Genomic DNA, 19182 nt, shown 5'->3' with positions numbered 1-19182 from the left:
TGTGTGCGCGCATGATTGTGCCCTGCGCTGGGTTGGCACCCTGTCCAGAGTGTCCCCTGCCCCGAGTCCACTAGGACAGCCTCCAGACTCCCCGTAACCATGTGTAGGATAAGCGGTGCCAAAAATGTGTGGATTAATCTTAGAGACTTAGAAACAACTTAAAGAACAACGCACATTACAGACAAGCTGATTTTGTGAGTGTTTCCCTAAATGATGAAGTATATTCCAGTCAGGGAATTTTATCAAAATTCCATGACATTCCAGAAATTCCATGACCGGTGGGAACCCTGTGTAATCAACTGCAATACTGTGTGTGTTACCTGGATGATCCACGACTGTGTTTATGGTGTGTGATGTTTGTTCATGTTCACGAGTCCCTTGTTTGTCCTGAGCAGTTAAACTGTCCCCTGTTCTTCAGAAAAATCCTCCAGGTCCTGCACATTCTTTACTGTTCCAGCATCTTCTGTGTTTGAGCCCTTTCCAACAGCTGCTGTATGATGTCAAAATCCATCTTTTCACACCGAGGACGACTGAGGGACTCGTACACAACTATTACACAAGGTACAAACATTCACTGATGCTCCAGAGGGGACACGATACGTTAAAGCGTCATGAAACCCCCCTCTTTCAGCTCAAGACTACCGATCAATGTTTCTGAAAAATGCAGCTTAAATGGGCGTGGACGGCTGGGCGAAGAAGGGAGGGGAAGTGGGCGTGGCAGGGAAAGGCAGGAGAGGAAGAGGAGGGTGAGCCTTCAGAACACTCAAAAAAAAAAAAAATTAAATTAAAAAAAAAAAAGAGATGGATAGCGAGAAAGTTTGCAGATGAGGCAGAGGACTTCTCTCCTCCTGAACCCCAGGGCTAAATGGAGACAATAGATAGCGGTGCAGATCCTACGCCCTGTCTATGTGAACCATTAGCCCCTGGCGTGACTATGGAGGAAAACATAGAACCGGCGACAGCGCGGATAAGATAAAACGCTCTAGCTTTTCACGAGAAAAAGGCAAAAGGCTCTTCCCTTCAACAGGGACTCTCGTTATATAGTTTCAGCCCGTGTAACATTAAGTGGTTTAATTAGCTCCAAAGGCAGGTAAAACTGCCATGGTTAGACAAGGAGAGGGAGAGGAACAAGGAGAGGAACAAGGAGAGGGACAAGGAGAGGGAGAGACAAGGAGACAGACAAGGAGAGGGTGTATGTGTGCGTTACTTGTTCCAGTTGTAAGTGTGTAGATGTGTGTCTCTGTGTATGTGTGTGTTACTTGTTCCAGCTGTAAGTGTGTAGATGTGTGGTTGTTCATGTCCCACAGTAAGATGTCCACATAAGAGAACCTCTCCTGCGCTGGGCCGCTGTGTCTGCAGACTGAAGCAGCTGTAAAGGAAACTTCACCAAGACCTCCTACAAAAACCAGAAACGTCATTAGATAAACTCTTTTTCATCTTGATGTTCCTACGAGTTTGGGCGTATTTATTCATCTTATTACATTTGATCATTTTGACATATTCCTCATTATTAGATCAAGTTTTTAAACCTAGTCTTAGTATTTCTGCTGCAGAACATCTGACTTATTTCTCCATTTCTAAAAAGAAGCAACATCAGGTTAAGCTTGAAAACACGCCTGCAAACGTATTTCAGGGTCAATATAATCATCGAATAACGGGAATATTCATCGAACACTTCCTTCCTACATTCTCCTTCATCAAACAGTTTTTATTTCAACACGAGTTCTTTTATACCAAGAACCACAAATGAACAGTTTATTCTTTTTCTCCATAATGAACATTATACCTACAAATCATTTACTGCACGGGACTAATGACCCAGTGATAAAAACATACACATCGAATCAAATAAATCTGATCATCTCCACGTTCTTCTTCACGGTTCACCGAGATGGCAGCAGACCAACATCTTTCACTTGGAGAATTAACTTAACGATACAGCTTTACCTCGGACTGTTACGAAGCGCCGGCACTGGAGACTCCTTCCACACGTGTTAAACAAACCTCTCCTGACGGACGACTTTCAGAAATATAGTCTGGAATTAGAAAGCTACAACGATGACAAATCAGCGCATGACACTATGGTGGAGTCAGATCTGATATTTAATGAAAAGGAAGAAAACAGGAGCAGAAGAAAAGCTCGGAGAGAAACACTGTGCTGCAAACATGTCCTCCTTCATCCCCGTATATATATATATTACACACATCTGTTCTGCTTATGTACACGCCACAACCGTACACACTCCATTTATAACAGATCACACACACACGTAGTGGCAGGAAGTGGAGAAACGCCGAACACACTAAAGACTGAAAACAGAGACAGAATGAAGGAGACGTCGTGCACACAGGAACAGTTTCTGAAAGCTAAATATAATAATATGCGTGACCAGAGAAGGCAGATGTGCTGCTCAGAGGAATTCGACACTGTGTCCACGTCTTCTGCAGAGTCATGTGCCTTTAGCAAAGAACGAGAGCGCACAGGTCTCGGGTATTCGTCTTCTACACACCGAGTACTCTTTCTCCTGTTTGGGTTCATGTGTGCCTTACACAACGTCCTAGAGATCTATCAGAGCTGACCGGGATGCTCAGGAGCTTCGGACAAGGCTCCTTACCCATAATGCACTGCTGGAGGTGCTCGAGGTGTGCTATAAAGTTGTCAGAGTGCTGTGCACATTAAAGTCTTTAATATCAGAAACAGTACACAGGAAGTTTTGGCACCCTCAACCTACGAGACCAATGCGATACTGCAGCATGAGTGAAGAAGAGCTAGATAGTCTGTCTCTCTCTCTCTCTCAGGAAAGCTCTCTGTTCATTTAGCTGTGACAGTAGTTCTGCTCACTCAGAAGAACCTTTGGAACATTCACATACAGACAACTATAAACACACAAAAAATAAACGATCCACATTATAGTCAGGATTCATTCATAACTCCAGTGTGGGGAGGGAGTGAACACACACACACACACACACACACACACACACACACACACACACACTAAACACAGGCAGTAGTGCTGAGCGATGAGGGACCACAGAGCTGACACACACACACACACACACACACACACACACACACACACACACACTCCTCCAGTTGGTTCCTTAAAGGAACATTTCAGCCAAAATGAAATGTACACAGTTTGGTCTGATCAGCCAGAACATGGCGTTTGAGGCTAATGTAGCTGATAAGTAATGGAAGCCTATAGCCGGCGGTTTAGCCCTGTCCAAAGCGCGGGTCTAAATCATCACACCTTAATCAGAGTATTAAAATACACTTGTGTACACTTCACTCTGGGCTGAACGGTGTCTTTAAGGCCATGAGTGTACAGTAGGCTCAGAGACACAACGTATCACCAGGACAGGAAATGAAAATAACTATTAAAAAAATTTAGACAACACACACACACAAAAAACTTCTCAAGTGTCTATGGACTGGAGCCACACCCTGGAGTCCCAACAGGCCTCTTCTTCACTCTCTGATGCTAAATTATGATTAGCACAGAACCACGGTAACAGTGCTCCAGAACTGAAGCCCAGAAAAGTGTCTCGAAATGACATCATCATCGTCTCTGATTCTCTCTTCCTCCACCGCTACGCATCAAAGGCGTCCAGTTTCTAGTTCTCCTCAGGGGAAAGAGTGCGGGCTCACACTCGGAGCTGATTGGTTGGGTCGGGCTCACACTCTGAGCTTGATTGGTTGGGTCGGGCTCACATTCGGAGCTTAACTGGTTGGGTCGGGCTCACACTCGGAGCTGATTGGTTGGGTCGGGCTCACATTCGGAGCTTAACTGGTTGGGTCGGGCTCACACTCGGAGCTGATTGGTCGGGTCGGGCTCACACTCGGAGCTTGATTGGTTGGGTCGGGCTCACACTCTGAGCTGATTGGTCGGGTCGGGCTCACACTCGGAGCTTGATTGGTTGGGTCGGGCTCACACTCTGAGCTGATTGGTCGGGTCGGGCTCACACTCGGAGCTTGATTGGTTGAAGCGTATGTCAGTCAGGAGCGGGGAGAGTGGAGTCGTAAGGCCTGGTGCAGGCTGTTGAAGGAGGCGCGGTCTCTGATGTCACGCCTCCAGCAACGCATCATCAGCTCATATAGAGGGGCGGGGCACAACGGGGGAGGGGATAGGTAGATCTGAGAGAGAGAGAGAGAGAGAGAGAGAGAGAGAGATGCTCATAAAAGACTAGTATTTTTTGTTTTTGTGTTTGACTTGCAGGTGTGTGTGTGTGTGTACCTGTCTCCCCTGGTTCCTGAAGAACTCTCCGCTGTTCTCGATGACCTGCTCATCCGTCAGTAGACTGTAGGGCTGCTCCGTACACAGAGTGAAGATTTCCCACAGAGTCACACCAAATGCCCACACGTCACTCGCTGTAGTGAACTTACCCTGCGCGTGCACACACACACACAAAATGCTATACTGTTCAATTTTAAACTTCATGGTGAATAACTACCTGTACTCCTGTCATCATGGAGTACATCTGATTCCCAGAAAGCGGTAAAACACACACACACACACACACACACACACACACACACACACACGCGTACGCACCAGCAGGATGCTCTCCCAGGCCATCCAGCGTATAGGCAGCACGGCTCGGCCCTGGATTCTGTAGTAGTCACTGCTGTACAGGTTCCTGCTCATGCCGAAGTCTGAGATCTTGATGGTGAGCTGTCGGTCCACGAGGCAATTCCGCGTGGCCAGGTCCCGGTGCACAAAGTTCAGAGACGCCAGGTACTTCATCCCCGATGCAATCTGAACGGCCATGTGCAACAGGTCTGACATACTGCAGCGTGAGACGCAGAAACATCGACATGTATTGCCATTACACACACGTTAATATCTGATCGGTCCACTTCACTCACTCTTATTTTCACTTCGCCCGCTGCGTGAGTGAGGCTGAAGAGATGTGAACTAGAAACAGAGTAATGGAGTGATGGAGAGATGGAGAGAGATGGACACAGATAGAGAGACGGACACATGGAGATGTACCTGACAGAGGGGATGTTGTTGGCATGGGTGAGCGTGCTCTCGATCTCTCTCTGAGAGAGGAACATGTTGAGGTCTCCGTTCTCCATGTACTCCGTCACCATGCAAAGGGGGTCCGAGTGCACACACACACACAGCAGGCGGATGATGTTCGAGTCGTTCAGGCGCGACATGATCTTTATCTCCTTCAGGAAGTCGTTCCTAATGGGAGTGCAAAACACCAACATGGAGTCAAACCACCATGGTGGAGTCAAACCACCAAACTACCATCGTGGGGTCAAACCACCAAACCACCATCGTGGGGTCAAACCATCAAACCACCATCGTGGGGTCAAACCACCAACTTGGTTCTTTTTTTTTTTTCTTTTTTTTTTTTTCTTTTTTTAACTCCTTCACTGGTAGGACCTAAAGTTGTGAGTGGGAAACTGAAGAAACACTGGACCACAAGCACCCTAGGTCTGGTCTGAGGAATCATTCAAGCAACTCGTTTGGAACTGTCACTTTGACGTGTCATGCATAATCCGCGTAGAGTTTTTGTCACTTGTTAGTGTGAACGTAGGAAAGAGTTCCAGGTACAGGGTTGATGTACAGCTGCAGGATGTAGATACCTGGCGTTGGTGGTGGCGTCGGCTCTGAGCTGTTTCACTGCCACCAGCACTGAGCTCTCGTCATCAGATAACGGAGGAGCGTCCTCTTCTAAAAACTCCACCAGACCCTCTGCCTCACACAGGTGTACCTGTGCGCGCACACACACACACACACACCCAGGTTATCCACACTCACACACAGTGTTAACTCTGTATAGAGCTGTACAGCATGCCCACCTCTCCAAACTGCCCCTCCCCGAGTTTTTCGCGGAAGATGAGGCGTTCCCTTGGAAACTCGGCAGCGGTGATGTCTTTACGTGTCAGAGAGTCTGCGGTGAGGGCGGGGATGGCGTACGTGTTGCCGCCGGTAACACCTTGCAGCTTCACAATCAGGGTCTCGGCGTAGTGAGGAACGCTAGACTGGAGACTCTGGTGATGGGTGTGATGGGTACACTGGGTGATGTCTGGCTCAGCATAACCACCACAGTCTACATGGGGGAGAGGGAGGGGGAGAAAAATTAAAAAAGTAGAACGTCATTCGTTAATTTAAAAAAAAAAAAAAAAAAGAACTCGGGGACTGTTAAAAGAAAACCATCAACAATGGTATGGATCACTCTGCTTCATGTCCAGCTACATCACACCACACCACTGTTGATTATTTTCCCATAACAGCATGTCCCCAAGGGTTTTAATCCCTGAAAATTTACCCACCCACCCACACACACACACCCACACACACCACCCAATCCAATCATCTACTGTACTTTTTAATCCGGAGCGGGGGGAAAAAAAACACGCAAAGCATCCAGCTTACCCTCACAGGGGTCATTGCCATGGCAACGAGAGGACGGGTGAAGATCAGAAAACAGGAAGGCCGAGTGCAAGGTTTATAGGGCAGAGGAAGAAGAAGCAGCACTGAAAAAACAAGAGAGGAAGAGAGAGAGAGATGGAAAGAATCATGCAAAGGGTTTTTCCATCAAGAACTTCAGCCTCAGATGGAGTTTAAAAATGGAAACAGTTGTAAAGAAGAAGGAAGTATGTGTGTGAGTGTGTTGAGGAAAATGTGTGTGCATGTGTGTATACCCGAAGCTTTAGCTCTAAGCTCGGTGCGTTCAGGAGTGTGTGTGTGGGGGGTGTCGAGCAGAAACACTCTCTCGTACGGAGAGTCCAGAGAGTCCAGAGGAGGCGACTGGGGAGAGTCACTGCTGCAGGGCAAATGCACCATCACCTCCTCATCCAGGATACGCCTCGGACCCTAGAGAGAGGTGAAATGGAGAGAGAGGGAGAAATAAAATGAGAGAATGAGTGTCTTTCCCTGTGAATTTCAGCACAGTGATTCATTTCATTCCTGCTTTGTAATTGTGTGTATTACATCAACACTCGCGCTCTGCCTCTCTCTCACACACACGATACGCACCTTCTCCAGGACTTTGCACACATACTGCCACCACAGAATGAGGAAGATGATCACCACCAGCAGGAGGATGATGGTGACCAGACAGCCAATCAGAACAGACGTGTTGCTCTCTTCAGGTGGGCGGGGCTTCGACGTTACCGTGCTGGCGTCTGTAAAACAACCCGAACAACACAGCAGAATTTGTTTCACATGAAGAGTTTGGCACCTGTGTGTGCGTGTGTGTGTATAAGGGTTTTGAAACAGGAACTCAGGGTGTAGAGGGGCGTGGCTTATCAACACGGTTGCCATGACACTGCGCACCTGTAGCTGTTGTGACTGTAGTCGGGGCTCGGCTCTGCGTCTCAAACGGCAGTGATGTCATCACCGGAGGTTTCAGCGTGGGCAGCGGGTTGGTGGCTAAAGAAAGTGAGAAATCCAAAAAGATCATGCTGAGCGGGGGAGGTGAGCTATCCGGTGGAGTTTATTATATTTTAGAGTGCCATGTACCGGACTGGAAGGAGATCTCGCTGAACATCATCCAGGTGTCGGCGAAGTAGAATCTGCAGCGGATGGCCGTGGCCGCTCGCCGCTCCAGAGGCACAGTGACGTACCGAGCGCTCGGGTTCCGGTCGTCCAGAACCGTGCGAAACTCCACTTCCTCCCGCTCCCACTGAGAGATGAGGCGGGGCTTCAACACGCACGACACGGACGAGAAGACCTTAACGCCACGCGTGAACATGTTGTTGCTGTGCACCTGCAGGAACAAAACAAAAAACAAGAATTAACTGTTTAGAAGTCCAACCTTTTCAGTGATGCAGGGCTCTACAGTGCGACCATTTCACTCGCATTTGCAACTGAAAACTACTTTGTGCGACTGTGAATAAATATTTATTCGCACCGGTGCGAGTGACCTGTTCGGAGTTGTATAATACAATCGGGATAAAAACTACAGGAAGACCAAAATGCATCTACACTGTGCAACAGTTACTTTCACACTGCTTTTCATCTCCTCAGTCAACCCAACAAGTGTGTAAATACTGCAGAGAAGCCATTATGATGACGAGTAACTCTGTACATCATCTGCTTCTCTCAAACCACCATCTTTTATTGATCCCGCAAAATGACCTGAACTTTCACCTGCTCGTGTAGACACAGCGGCTTTGTGCGGAGTAAATTAATAATAATGCTAACGCTACAAGGTGGGTTTAATTCAAACTTCTTTATTAAATAATTCCTCACCAATCACAATCAAGAGTAGCAACTGTTCAGTCTGTAAACATACAGTACACTGCACCTCTCCTTCACTCTTCACTATCTCGTCCTGGCTCACACGCGCAGTGCATTCACTTCTTTTAAACTCAAGGTTGCCAGATATCACTAGAAAAGTCATCTCCAGTTTTCATGTTTTGATTTAATCCCCCAAAATAACAGTATTAGCAGCATACATGGACACTGTACTAGGGAACCGATCTGAAAGGAACAACTGATAAACAAAAATAAAACCACTAAACTGTAAAGACAGAAAATGTGCTTGCGTGTTATGGGTTGTATTTAATATCAATTTGACTATTGACAAGTTCGCCATCTCCTTAGAAAGCTATTAGTCTTCCTAACATGGATCATGCTTGTGTTAGTCTACTTTTAATTAGGACTCTTTATTGTTTAAGATATTTAAAAATAAACATTTTATGCTTGTTTATCTATCATCAATTAACCAACAGTATTTCTCATTGCTATTATTTTAATTCAACTAACAGTGACCATGAGCAGAGCGCTTACATTTGACTGTTTATGACGGACCTCCTGATTAAAGTTTAAATAAATAAAGATTGGTATCTGGATCGGTATCGGCTGTAAAAATCCTGATCGGAGCGTCAGTAACGAACACCGTTAAACTAAAGCGCTTTGCATCTGACGGGTAAATGAACTCCCCCAATCACATCCTATATGAGATTATTCAGATATCTACACAATACACACAGAGCGGTTCGAGAACTGACTCCAGCCCAGAACCACGACAGTGGAAATGTCTAATAGTGTAGCTTTAAATATATTTAAGAGGAGCAGACTTCAAACACTGAACATTGAGGTTTATTGTATTTGTTTACAAGGTGGAACATTTTAACGGTTGTTTTTTACATCCAGTCTGTAAAATGAACTGAAAATATTACAGTTAGTTCATCAGAAGGTAAATTAATGTGTCATGAATGACACTATGTTCCTAAATTCTGTCATAGTTGACTAGCTGAAGTTCTCTCATGACTACTTGTGTGTTATATTGTGGAACATTAAGGCTACCATTTCTAAAAAAATAAATAAAAAAATAAAAAATAAAAATAAATAAATAAAATAAATAAAAAAATAAAAACTACACTTCAACTGTGCTCCTAAATTTTTGACTGTACTCCTAAAATTTTGTAATTAGGAATACAGGTGCTCCTAAAAGAAATTGTTACCGTAGAGCCCTGTGATGAATGAATTCTTTATCTCCTCACCTTCATGGAGGTGAAGTTCCTCTGCCTATCAAACTGAAACTCCATCTCGATGTAGCCGGGTCCGAGAGAGTCGTTCCTCCAGCCCACGTAATCGTAACCAGGCCACGGCATGTGCGGACGCATCTGAGAGAAATCATCCAGACCAATCACACCGTCCGTCAGCTGACCCAGACCACCCAGCACCCTCCTACACAGAGAGAGAGACAGAGAGATTAAGACAGACAGACAGAGCCACAGAGAGAGAGACACACAGAGACAGAGAGAGACACACACAGAGACAGAGAGAGACACACACAGAGACAGAGAGAGACACACACAGAGACAGAGAGAGACACACACAGAGACAGAGAGAGACACACACAGAGACAGAGAGAGACACACAGAGACAGAGAGACACACACAGAGACAGAGAGACACACACAGAGACAGAGAGACACACACAGAGACAGAGAGACACACACAGAGACAGAGAGAGACACACACCGAGACACAGAGAGACACACACAGAGACAGAGAGACACACACAGAGACAGAGAGACACACAGAGACAGAGAGACACACACAGAGACAGAGAGACACACAGAGACAGAGAGACACACACAGAGACAGAGAGACACACACAGAGACAGAGAGACACACAGAGACAGAGAGACACACAGAGACAGAGAGACACACACAGAGACAGAGAGACACACACAGAGACAGAGAGAGACACACACAGAGACACAGAGAGACACACACAGAGACAGAGAGACACACACAGAGACAGAGAGACACACACAGAGACAGAGAGACACACACACAGAGACAGAGAGAGACACACACAGAGACAGAGAGAGACACACAGAGACAGAGAGAGACACACAGAGACAGAGAGAGACACACAGAGACAGAGAGAGCCATAGAGAGAGAGAGCCATAGAGAGAGAGACACACACAGAGAGAGAGAGACACACACAGAGAGAGAGAGACAGAGAGAGAGTGAGAGAGAGGAAACACTCAGCTGCAGTGATGAGAGATCAGTGTTTAGTTTAGCTCAGCTACATTGTTCTAGAAATAAAACTGAGAGTAAAAGGCAGGAAGTGCCACACCACACACGCACATGAACATGGGCGAGTTACACTACCCTACCCTGAACTCGGATACTGTACCTGCGCTCCTGAACTCCGTCGTAGGTGGAGTCGTTCAGGGGGGTGATGGGATACCCAGGAGCCATCATGGTGTGGCCCTCAGGAGCGGTGTACGCCGTTAACCCGTCTGTAAAAAGACACAGACCCAAGGAGAGAAGAACAGAACCTGTGTTACTGTGACATTCTCGTGTGTGTGTGTGTGTGTGTGAGAGAGTGTGTGTGTATGTACCTTGCCAGAGGCAGCCGAACAGCTCGATGCGCATACAGACGGTGTGCACGACGTCTGTGACGGGGATGAGGCGGAGGAAGCGTGTGATGATGGGTGGGTGGAGGTCCTTCCCCACCGACGCGTACGTGTTCACATTCGCCATGACAACCTGCGCACGGCACAGCGCACACGATGTCAATCAAACACGCTCATTAGAATATCAGGCCACATCCTTTGGGAGACTGTTCCCCCCACATGTATGCAAAAATAAATTGTATTCCTTACCTCTTTTGTGTTTAATACTTCAGGTGTAGTATTGTATAAACATTCTGAACACCTAACAGCCTATTTATCGGGAATGCGCACACACACCTGAGCCAGGTGAGGGAGAACTGATTGTAACACTCAGCCCGGTGATGTGTGTGTTTATTATGATGTTTAAATGAGATGTAGTGAGAAAACCCCCTCGTCTCTGCACCTCGTTGCCGAAGCGGTTCCTCCAGGAGATCCAGCGATGGCCGTCTCGGCTGTAGGTGAGCCGGTACTTGCGGGCGAACTCGTTGCCGGAGCTGCGGGCGTATCGGCCCTGCGTGGCCACCACTGTGACAAAGGTGAGCTGACGGAGGTCCAGCTGCAGGTACTGGACATCGGACGGCTGCAGCTGACCAGCAGGACACCAGGCACCGTCGCCCTCCTCCCTGTTCAGCCTAAGAGACAGAGAGAGATTGAGAGTGAGACAGACAGACAGAGAGTGAATAGGGGATGGCAGCAGAATGACTGTGTGAAAGGTGAGTGTTTCCCGTACCTGGCGTACTGCGGCCCGGTTGTCTCGTACCATTGGCTGGAGGCTGTGATGTCATCATTTTTTATTCTGCCATCCTCCATGCCAAGAGGGTAGCGACACAGTCCTGAGGTCATACAGAGGTCAAAAGGTCACACAAGGGGTCAATTGGACACAGATTTTAAGAGTGTGTGTGTGTGAGAAATCTTACCTGGGTCTATCTGAGCATTGGCTTTAGGATGTAGGACCAACAGCAGGAACAGTAACATGGTGAGGCATCAGAGTCTCCCAATTCAGAACACACACTACATCTCTGCTCAGAGAGAGATACAGAGAGAGGGGGGAGGGAGAGAGAGAGAGAGAGAGAGAGAGAGAGAGAGAGACACACAGAGTCACCAACCACTTCACTATCTCTCCACACTAATAAAAGCATGCGGATGAGTTTTCTTCTTTATGAACTGAAGGACAGAAGGAACTGAAGACGTCGGGAAAAACAGCTGAATCTCCGACATCGTATTCGAGAAGATGAAAGCTCAACATGTTCCCCAGTGCTGAACAATAAGGATCACTAAACAATACGGAGTACTCTGGATGACACTCACACGACGTCGCTGCTCTTACACGCTCATGGTAGAGCTCGAACAGATACAGCGCTGAACATGTCCGGGATTATTACAGGGTTGATTTGAGGTTTGATCACTAACATGTTTTGAGGAACGTTAATTGAATGTTAACTTAACAGCGTGCTGGAAAATAATCCACTTTGGAGAGGTAACAGTACATCCCTTCATCACTCCACCCCAGCGGTGATTATTTTACTACAACAGCACACACACACACAGTGTTTTATTCCTCACTTAGGGCCTTTGTTCGAGTGTCCATTCACACCGGTGTTATTACTTTTGGCGATGGACGCCGTTTATACGAGTCACGCCAAATACAGCACTGCTGAAATGAACTGAGAGAGAGAGAGGGCGAGAGAAGAGGGGTTATTAATCTCCTACAGCTGTGTCAAGTTCATGTTGTTAGGTTTCCAATCACATGACACCAAACGCTAGCAAACACATCGCCGCTAACAGTACTCTGAGACGAGGGACGGGCCGAGGGGAGCGTGAAAACCGATCGTGATGTTAAGCAAACAGGAAGAGACGAGGACACTGAACGGAGGGATAAACAACCGTCACACTACACGGCACACAGCAAGACAAAGTTGTTCACCACAGCTCGTGCCAATAAAGCTGTTTTTGAATTTAAGAGACAGGAGGAGGAGGAGGTTTATGTAATGTTTGGCTCCAGTCGGGGGCTGTGTTGAGATTCCAGCTCTATTGCTCATCTCTCTGAACTAAACTCCCACGTGGCCTCCAGAATCTAAACCACGCTCACGATCTCACAAACAATGCTAATGTGATGGTCCTCTAGATGTTAGATAATAATCTCTCCATTCAGGATTTCTGCTCTGGAGCAATTTTATCTCAGGATGTGAGAAGATATCAGATCATCACGCAGGTTTCTCCTTTACGTCAGGAATATCTGGACGTTTCTCCTGATGTCAGACTTCGCTCGGCTCCCTGTCCACCGTCCCTCACGTCAGACCTAACCCCGGATTCTGACCTGCAAAACACTGAGAACTGTGTGACTGTGATAAGGGCAACAAGGGCAATAACAGCACTTTCAAAATACCAACCAGTTCAGCTAAGTGCCATACTAAATGCAGATCTGCTAGAGATAGTCATCTCTCACTCACACACACACACACACACACACACACACACACACACGCCTAGCACTTATATCACTCATAGCTGAGACTGAGCGACCCAAATTCCAGCCAGCAGGGAGGGAGTCTTAATACATGCAGGAACGTGTCATCTACACACACACACACACACACACACACTCCCTCTGTGCAGAAATGTAACTTGTCCAAACATTTGCTTTGAGGGTCCAGAGGAGTTAATACACACAAATCTGATTTCGCAATACACACACACACAATACAACAAAGACAGAGAGAGACAAAAGAAAGGTAGGCAGAGAGAGTGAGACAGATGGAGAAAAGATGAAAGATAAAGAGAGAGACAGATAGGGAGAAAGGGAGACAGAGGGATGAGAGACAGACAGATACAGAGGGAGAGAGACAGAGCGGGAGAGAGACAGGGAGACAAAGAGATGAGAGACAGACAGATACCCTGGGAGAAAGACAGCAAGAGACAGACTGGGAAAAGAGAGAGAGAGACAGACATGTACAGAGGGAGAGAGAGACAGACAGAAATAAATCGAGAACAGAGAACGCACCTACACACATCTGACACGGGTGTTTAATATAATACTGCGCAATTAAAATAAAAACCCTCGCTACAGCTCTAACCCGAGTCCTCTGTCTTCACAACAACTTCACAATGCATCATGGGACTTATTCACAGGTAGTCATGTCGGCCGGTCCACACACCCCACCCCGTGTTTTTGGGAAGGATCATGAACATGCCGGGTTTGTTTAACTGCAAGGTAAAAGTCAGCCGAGGACAAGCACACATAGGAAGTGGAGCAGAGCGGGCCCGACACTGTCCAGGAATCTTCTCAGGTAGGATCACAAACACTGACTGACCGCCCATCAGGGACGAGTTTCCCAAAACCACTGCACACACACGTCATAAACACCACGGATCAGCGGTTGAGTGAGCATCACATCGAACACACTCATTCTCTCTCTCTTTTCCAGCTAAAACGATGCTTCAGGGAACACGATGGTTGTAAAATCCCAGGAAGCGACCTATAAAGAATGAAATTCCCCTACAGCACATTCTGAAACTCCAGTAAATATTTCCAGTATTTTAGAACCGCTGCCATTGAGCAATCACAACCAGGAAGCGAAAGAAACAACCACCGTTTACCGGGAACACCAGACGCAGGGCCACGTCACATCTCACCTCGCAGACCCCCGACCCCAGTGTTCTCACTCAGAAAGCTCTCTGGAAAACATCCTGACGCACAGTGTTGGTGATATCAGCGTTAGGGGTGGAGTGATATGATAAAAATATCATACACATGATACGTGCCATGATGTACTGGCTGTGTCTAATCACAGTTTATACCTTCTACTTTTAAAAAAGCTAGAAAAAGATATTATGATATCCCTCAACGCTAACTGCTATTTTATTCAGGGCAGCTACTGTATAATATAAAACGTTTCTAGCGTTAATCTCACCACTTACTGTTTTTCTTTCCTTCTCACTGTTTACACCATTACCAGTCTGACACCAAAATATAAATAATACACTAATACACGATGGAAACCTGCCATGTAACTCCCCTGCTGGAGCAGCCCACATCCCCCTCGTGACTAGCCGTAAGGTGATAAAGATGCTAGCCGGCATAATGACTAGGTTCTACATCGTCTTGTCCTACCGACGTTTGTTCCCGACCGGTCTCTGGTTCATCGGCTCACCTGAGGACGGATCCACAACCTTCTCAACACTATTGTTCCCTGAGAAGCTAGCCAACAGTCTAGTTCACAATTCTGACCCAGAAGCTAGCGATGTAACCTGTGAGATCGGCAAGTTCACTTTAACCAAAGAACAACATCAGGAGAACACGACGGGCATCTGCTGCAGATGTTACCGATTACAGACTGGCTCGTACGTGTCTGAGAGAGAGAATAATGGCCAATCCACACCTGCACATATGAGCAAGCCTTTGAGCTGAGAACGCTTCACGTGACCTCTGAACCCTGGAGGTAGCCCGGGTTCAGAGTGGTGTGCATGGAGAACCTCCACGGCTCGTCAGTGAGCGTTTCAGCGTTGAGTCGCTAGTGGTGTTGCTAACATCATCTACCTAGCCCTGTCTCTGCTTCTCTTCAGCTTCTCTGTCCTTCAGCTACAACTGCACGGTGGATTAAACAGACATGAACGGTTATAAAGCGCTCCGAGGTGAAAAAACGCAGGACGAGTTCACGAACGTGCCGATCATGTCACATCTGTCCATTTCCTCAGTACCAAACTCAGTGACGTCACTAACTAACCTCCATGTGATTAGTGACGTTACTGACGGCTTTGGACTCATCATGTACTATATGCAATTTTTTTTCCTTTTCTTTTTTTTTTTATTTAAAGAAAGAGTTTGTTGGCCATCACAAAAGGTTGATATGGATAAATATATCACTATAATCATGTAATCCGAGACTTAGCAAAGCTTAGTGATGTTCCTGGGCCATTTTTAGCAGGTTCTTGAACATTATAAAAAAAAATTTATTTTTTTTTACATTTATTTAACATAAAATGCTTTGAAATTATTTGCTTTGTGAAATTTGTCAAATAACTCTACACTAAGACTAGGAGAGTAATCCGACCTGTGTTAGGCGACTATTCGGGTGATAATAGAACATTTCCATGCTAATCAGTGAGCTAGCAACATTTAATAGCCACAGTACCTGTGAAAGGGGCGGAGCTAATGTGAGGACAAACTCCGTTAGAAACCGAGCTTCTCGGACACAGGAACAGTTAAGACGGTATTTTACCACATAAGACCGCTGTTTATTTTATTTTCGATTTTACAAATAATAATAATGATAACTGTGAGGAACCTGAATAAACTTGACGCTGAACTGAACATTGCGACCGTTAGTGATGAGGCCTGACGCGGGCGAGAGCGCGCGCGCTGCCTCATCAGCTCTCTCAGAGGTCCGTGCGCGCGCACGAACGGCTCGAGGAATCAATCGTTCTCCGTCGCGCGACCACGACAGTTTAAATAAGTTTCGGGTTAGCATGAAGCTAACTGTATTAAACTACTACATCTCAGTGTGTACAGACGAACATTTACCCCCAAAAAATAAAGACGTTTCAATTCCGGAAAGTCGAACGTTATCGTGAGGATCTGGTTTATTTATGTGAAAACTTTGCGGTGATAATTAAAGAAAGAAAGAAAAGTGATAAAGTTAGTAGTGTGTGTGATAAAGAACGTGTGTGAATTATTAGGCCTACTAACCGTCTTATTACCCAAGTGTTCCTTCACCAAACATCCGCGACAGCACAACCCCTTAGCTTAGCCTAATTATTCTTTTGTTTCACTGCTAAGGTCAATCATGACAGTCGCGTGCGGAGGATATAAACCTTTTATCAGACTTTATCTGAACTGAACAGAGTCAAAAATCACTCAAATCAATATTGAAGAAAAGTCCAACCCGTCTCCGGAAAGGCCAAAAAAATAACACAAAGTCAACAACTTTGTGTTGTCCATAAATACCATATCCGTTCATTTCTCTTAAACAAACGCGTTACCTGCTCCTAAAGTCCCGGCTTTCCCACACAGAGCCTTTTCTCCAACAAACAGCACCGAGTACACCACACTACCGGACCCGTGTCGCTTCCAGAACCATTGTATCGGATCGAAACCGTGTTTTTTTTTTTTTTTTCCTTTTTCCTCTCGCCGTGTTACAATGCACACGGAAGGGAAAAAAAGGAAAAAGTTGAGTGTGATTTTTTCACATCACATCCCACTTCCGGCTGCTTGAGGAGGGGGAGCCCGGGGATGAGTGCAGGAACTCCGGCTGCGTCCCAAACCACTCTGGGCTACTAAACCCGAGGGCAGCCCGGGGATGAGTCCGTGAAGATAAACATCTCATTTACACTCTGAAAGCTTGTGATCAGTGTGTGAAATCCTCCTCTCACACTCATCTGTCATCCTGTAATAACACCTGAAATAAAACTTTTAGAGATTTTACTCTTATAGATTCCATCTGAAATCCTTCAAAGAAATATAACTCTCTCTCTCTCTCTCTCTCTCTCTCTCTATATATATATATATATATATATATATATATATATATATATATATATATATATATATGTGTGTGTGTGTGTGTGTGTGTGTGTATTTTATTTTTTAAAAATACATTTGAATGTTGTGTTACCATCAGAAAACCATTAAAACCATTACCATAATTGGTCCTTAATGGTATCCACTAGACATAACATGCCACCAATCGACGGCAACATCTTCCCATTAGAGACCCACAGGGACCATTACAGTTTCCATTCAAACCATTCAAATTCTATGAGGGGTTTCAGGAACAGCACTGACTTTATCCCTATTCAGACCGGGTTGGTTTTGCACGTGAAGGCACGTAAAACTATTTTAGTCACGTCCGTATCCGTCATGTCTGGAATTATTTGTGGGCCGTGCTTGCGCACTTCTGAGAAGATTACTCTGTATTTTCACTTCTATAGAATCTGCAGTAGAAATCATTTCAGGTAATACAGTATATATATCCTGTCTGAACGGACACGTTGGTCAATATTGTGTTATATCCTGTACGAAAAGAAATAGAACATTCCCAGAACATTACGGGAGAAAAAAACAAACAAATGCTAACTTTAAGGAAATGTTCTGTGTATTTTACAGTTTCCAAGAGGACATTTATTCCTCAGTCAGGTACAGATTCATTATATATTTAATGTGTAATCAGTTGAATTATTGAATTATGATAGAATATTTTGAATTCATGCACTCATCATTAGTAATTGCTTTATCTCGGGCAGGGTAGCAGTGGATCCGGAGTCATTCTTGGCAATCCTGGGTGTGAGGCAGGATACACCCTGGGTTGGGCTGCAGTCTACCGCATGGCATCATGCACACACACATTCACACAAATTTAGCCAAGTCGAAGGAAATGTTTGTGCCAACTTGCTCAAAACAATACAAAATCGAAATATTCTTTATAACTAAACATGTGCAAGAAGGAACTGCTGACTTTTGAGAGGTGGGAGGAAACTGCAGAACCCCAACTTCAAGAGAGTGAAAGTTGGTGGTGAGGCTGGTGTTCCAGTTTAAGTGTTATTGCAGACAGATCAATAAAAAAGATGCTCTGTAATCAATTTAATTGCAATTCTTTCTCTTTTTTTATTGCTGTGGTATAAGAGTAATAAAACACACCAGGGACGTGCTGTTACGTGAAAATCATCCACCCTGCTGCTTTGCATTGTGCCAAACCACACCACCCTTTTGTGGATTATTTTCCTACAACTGCACGCCCCTGAGTGCCCTAAAGGTTTATTAATGTCATTTCATTCCACACTCACGCCTACAAACTCATCCGCAGTAAACACACACACACACACACACACACACACACACACACACACACACACACACACACACACACACACATACACCTTGCAGTAGACAGATTTGACCAACAGGGGTCAGCAAATCCTTAAAATCCGGCAGCCTGCAGTAGCGTCTACACACCACCAGGGTTCCACCGAGAATTTCTTCACATTCCTGGTACACTGTGGAGCATGAAGGAAACAATCAGACCTGTAGTGTTGTTCACCTTTCGATTCCCAAATAAGACAAATTACAAACAAATGACCACAGAGCAGTGTGCTATCACATTACTATAGAATGGTTTGGGATGTAGTAAAGGCCACAGAATGCTATAGTTTCATACACACTATTTTCCCCTGCAGTTTTGGAAAAGCAGACATGCGATTTAGGACACAGCCTTTAAGCATAAGAATTTCTGGCATGGCACAAGGGCAATGATGCAAGTCGCGATAAGACAGATGGTTTTACCCTGGCACAACACACTCTGAAAT

The 19182-nt window shown here is 45.7% G+C and overlaps 1 protein-coding gene and 1 long non-coding RNA gene across 2 annotated transcripts; one reads left to right on the top strand and one right to left on the bottom strand.

The window, feature by feature from the left end:
- Positions 1 to 2085: 2085 nt before the first annotated feature.
- On the bottom strand, positions 2086 to 17075 carry ddr2l (discoidin domain receptor family, member 2, like). Its single transcript, XM_017451586.3, has 17 exons — positions 16864 to 17075; positions 11802 to 11903; positions 11615 to 11717; positions 11288 to 11516; positions 10831 to 10978; positions 10623 to 10728; positions 9473 to 9659; positions 7485 to 7731; positions 7299 to 7394; positions 6999 to 7147; positions 6665 to 6836; positions 5819 to 6069; positions 5603 to 5730; positions 4998 to 5195; positions 4557 to 4791; positions 4239 to 4388; positions 2086 to 4138 (listed from the first exon to the last, which is right to left on the bottom strand). The coding sequence occupies exons 2-17, from the start codon at positions 11857 to 11859 to the stop codon at positions 4001 to 4003; spliced, it is 2595 nt and encodes an 864-aa protein (XP_017307075.1). The 5' UTR covers positions 11860 to 11903; positions 16864 to 17075; the 3' UTR covers positions 2086 to 4000.
- LOC108255624 (uncharacterized) lies at positions 16032 to 18445 on the top strand. Its single transcript, XR_001810126.3, has 3 exons — positions 16032 to 16094; positions 17987 to 18016; positions 18124 to 18445. It is a non-coding gene; the product is annotated as an uncharacterized LOC108255624 (long non-coding RNA).
- Positions 18446 to 19182: the final 737 nt, after the last annotated feature.

This window comes from Ictalurus punctatus, chromosome 22 (genome assembly GCF_001660625.3).
Source record: "Ictalurus punctatus breed USDA103 chromosome 22, Coco_2.0, whole genome shotgun sequence".
Taxonomy (NCBI): Eukaryota; Metazoa; Chordata; class Actinopteri; order Siluriformes; family Ictaluridae; genus Ictalurus; species Ictalurus punctatus.
Note: the sequence above shows the minus strand (reverse complement) of the source record. Positions and strands in the feature narration are given on the sequence as shown.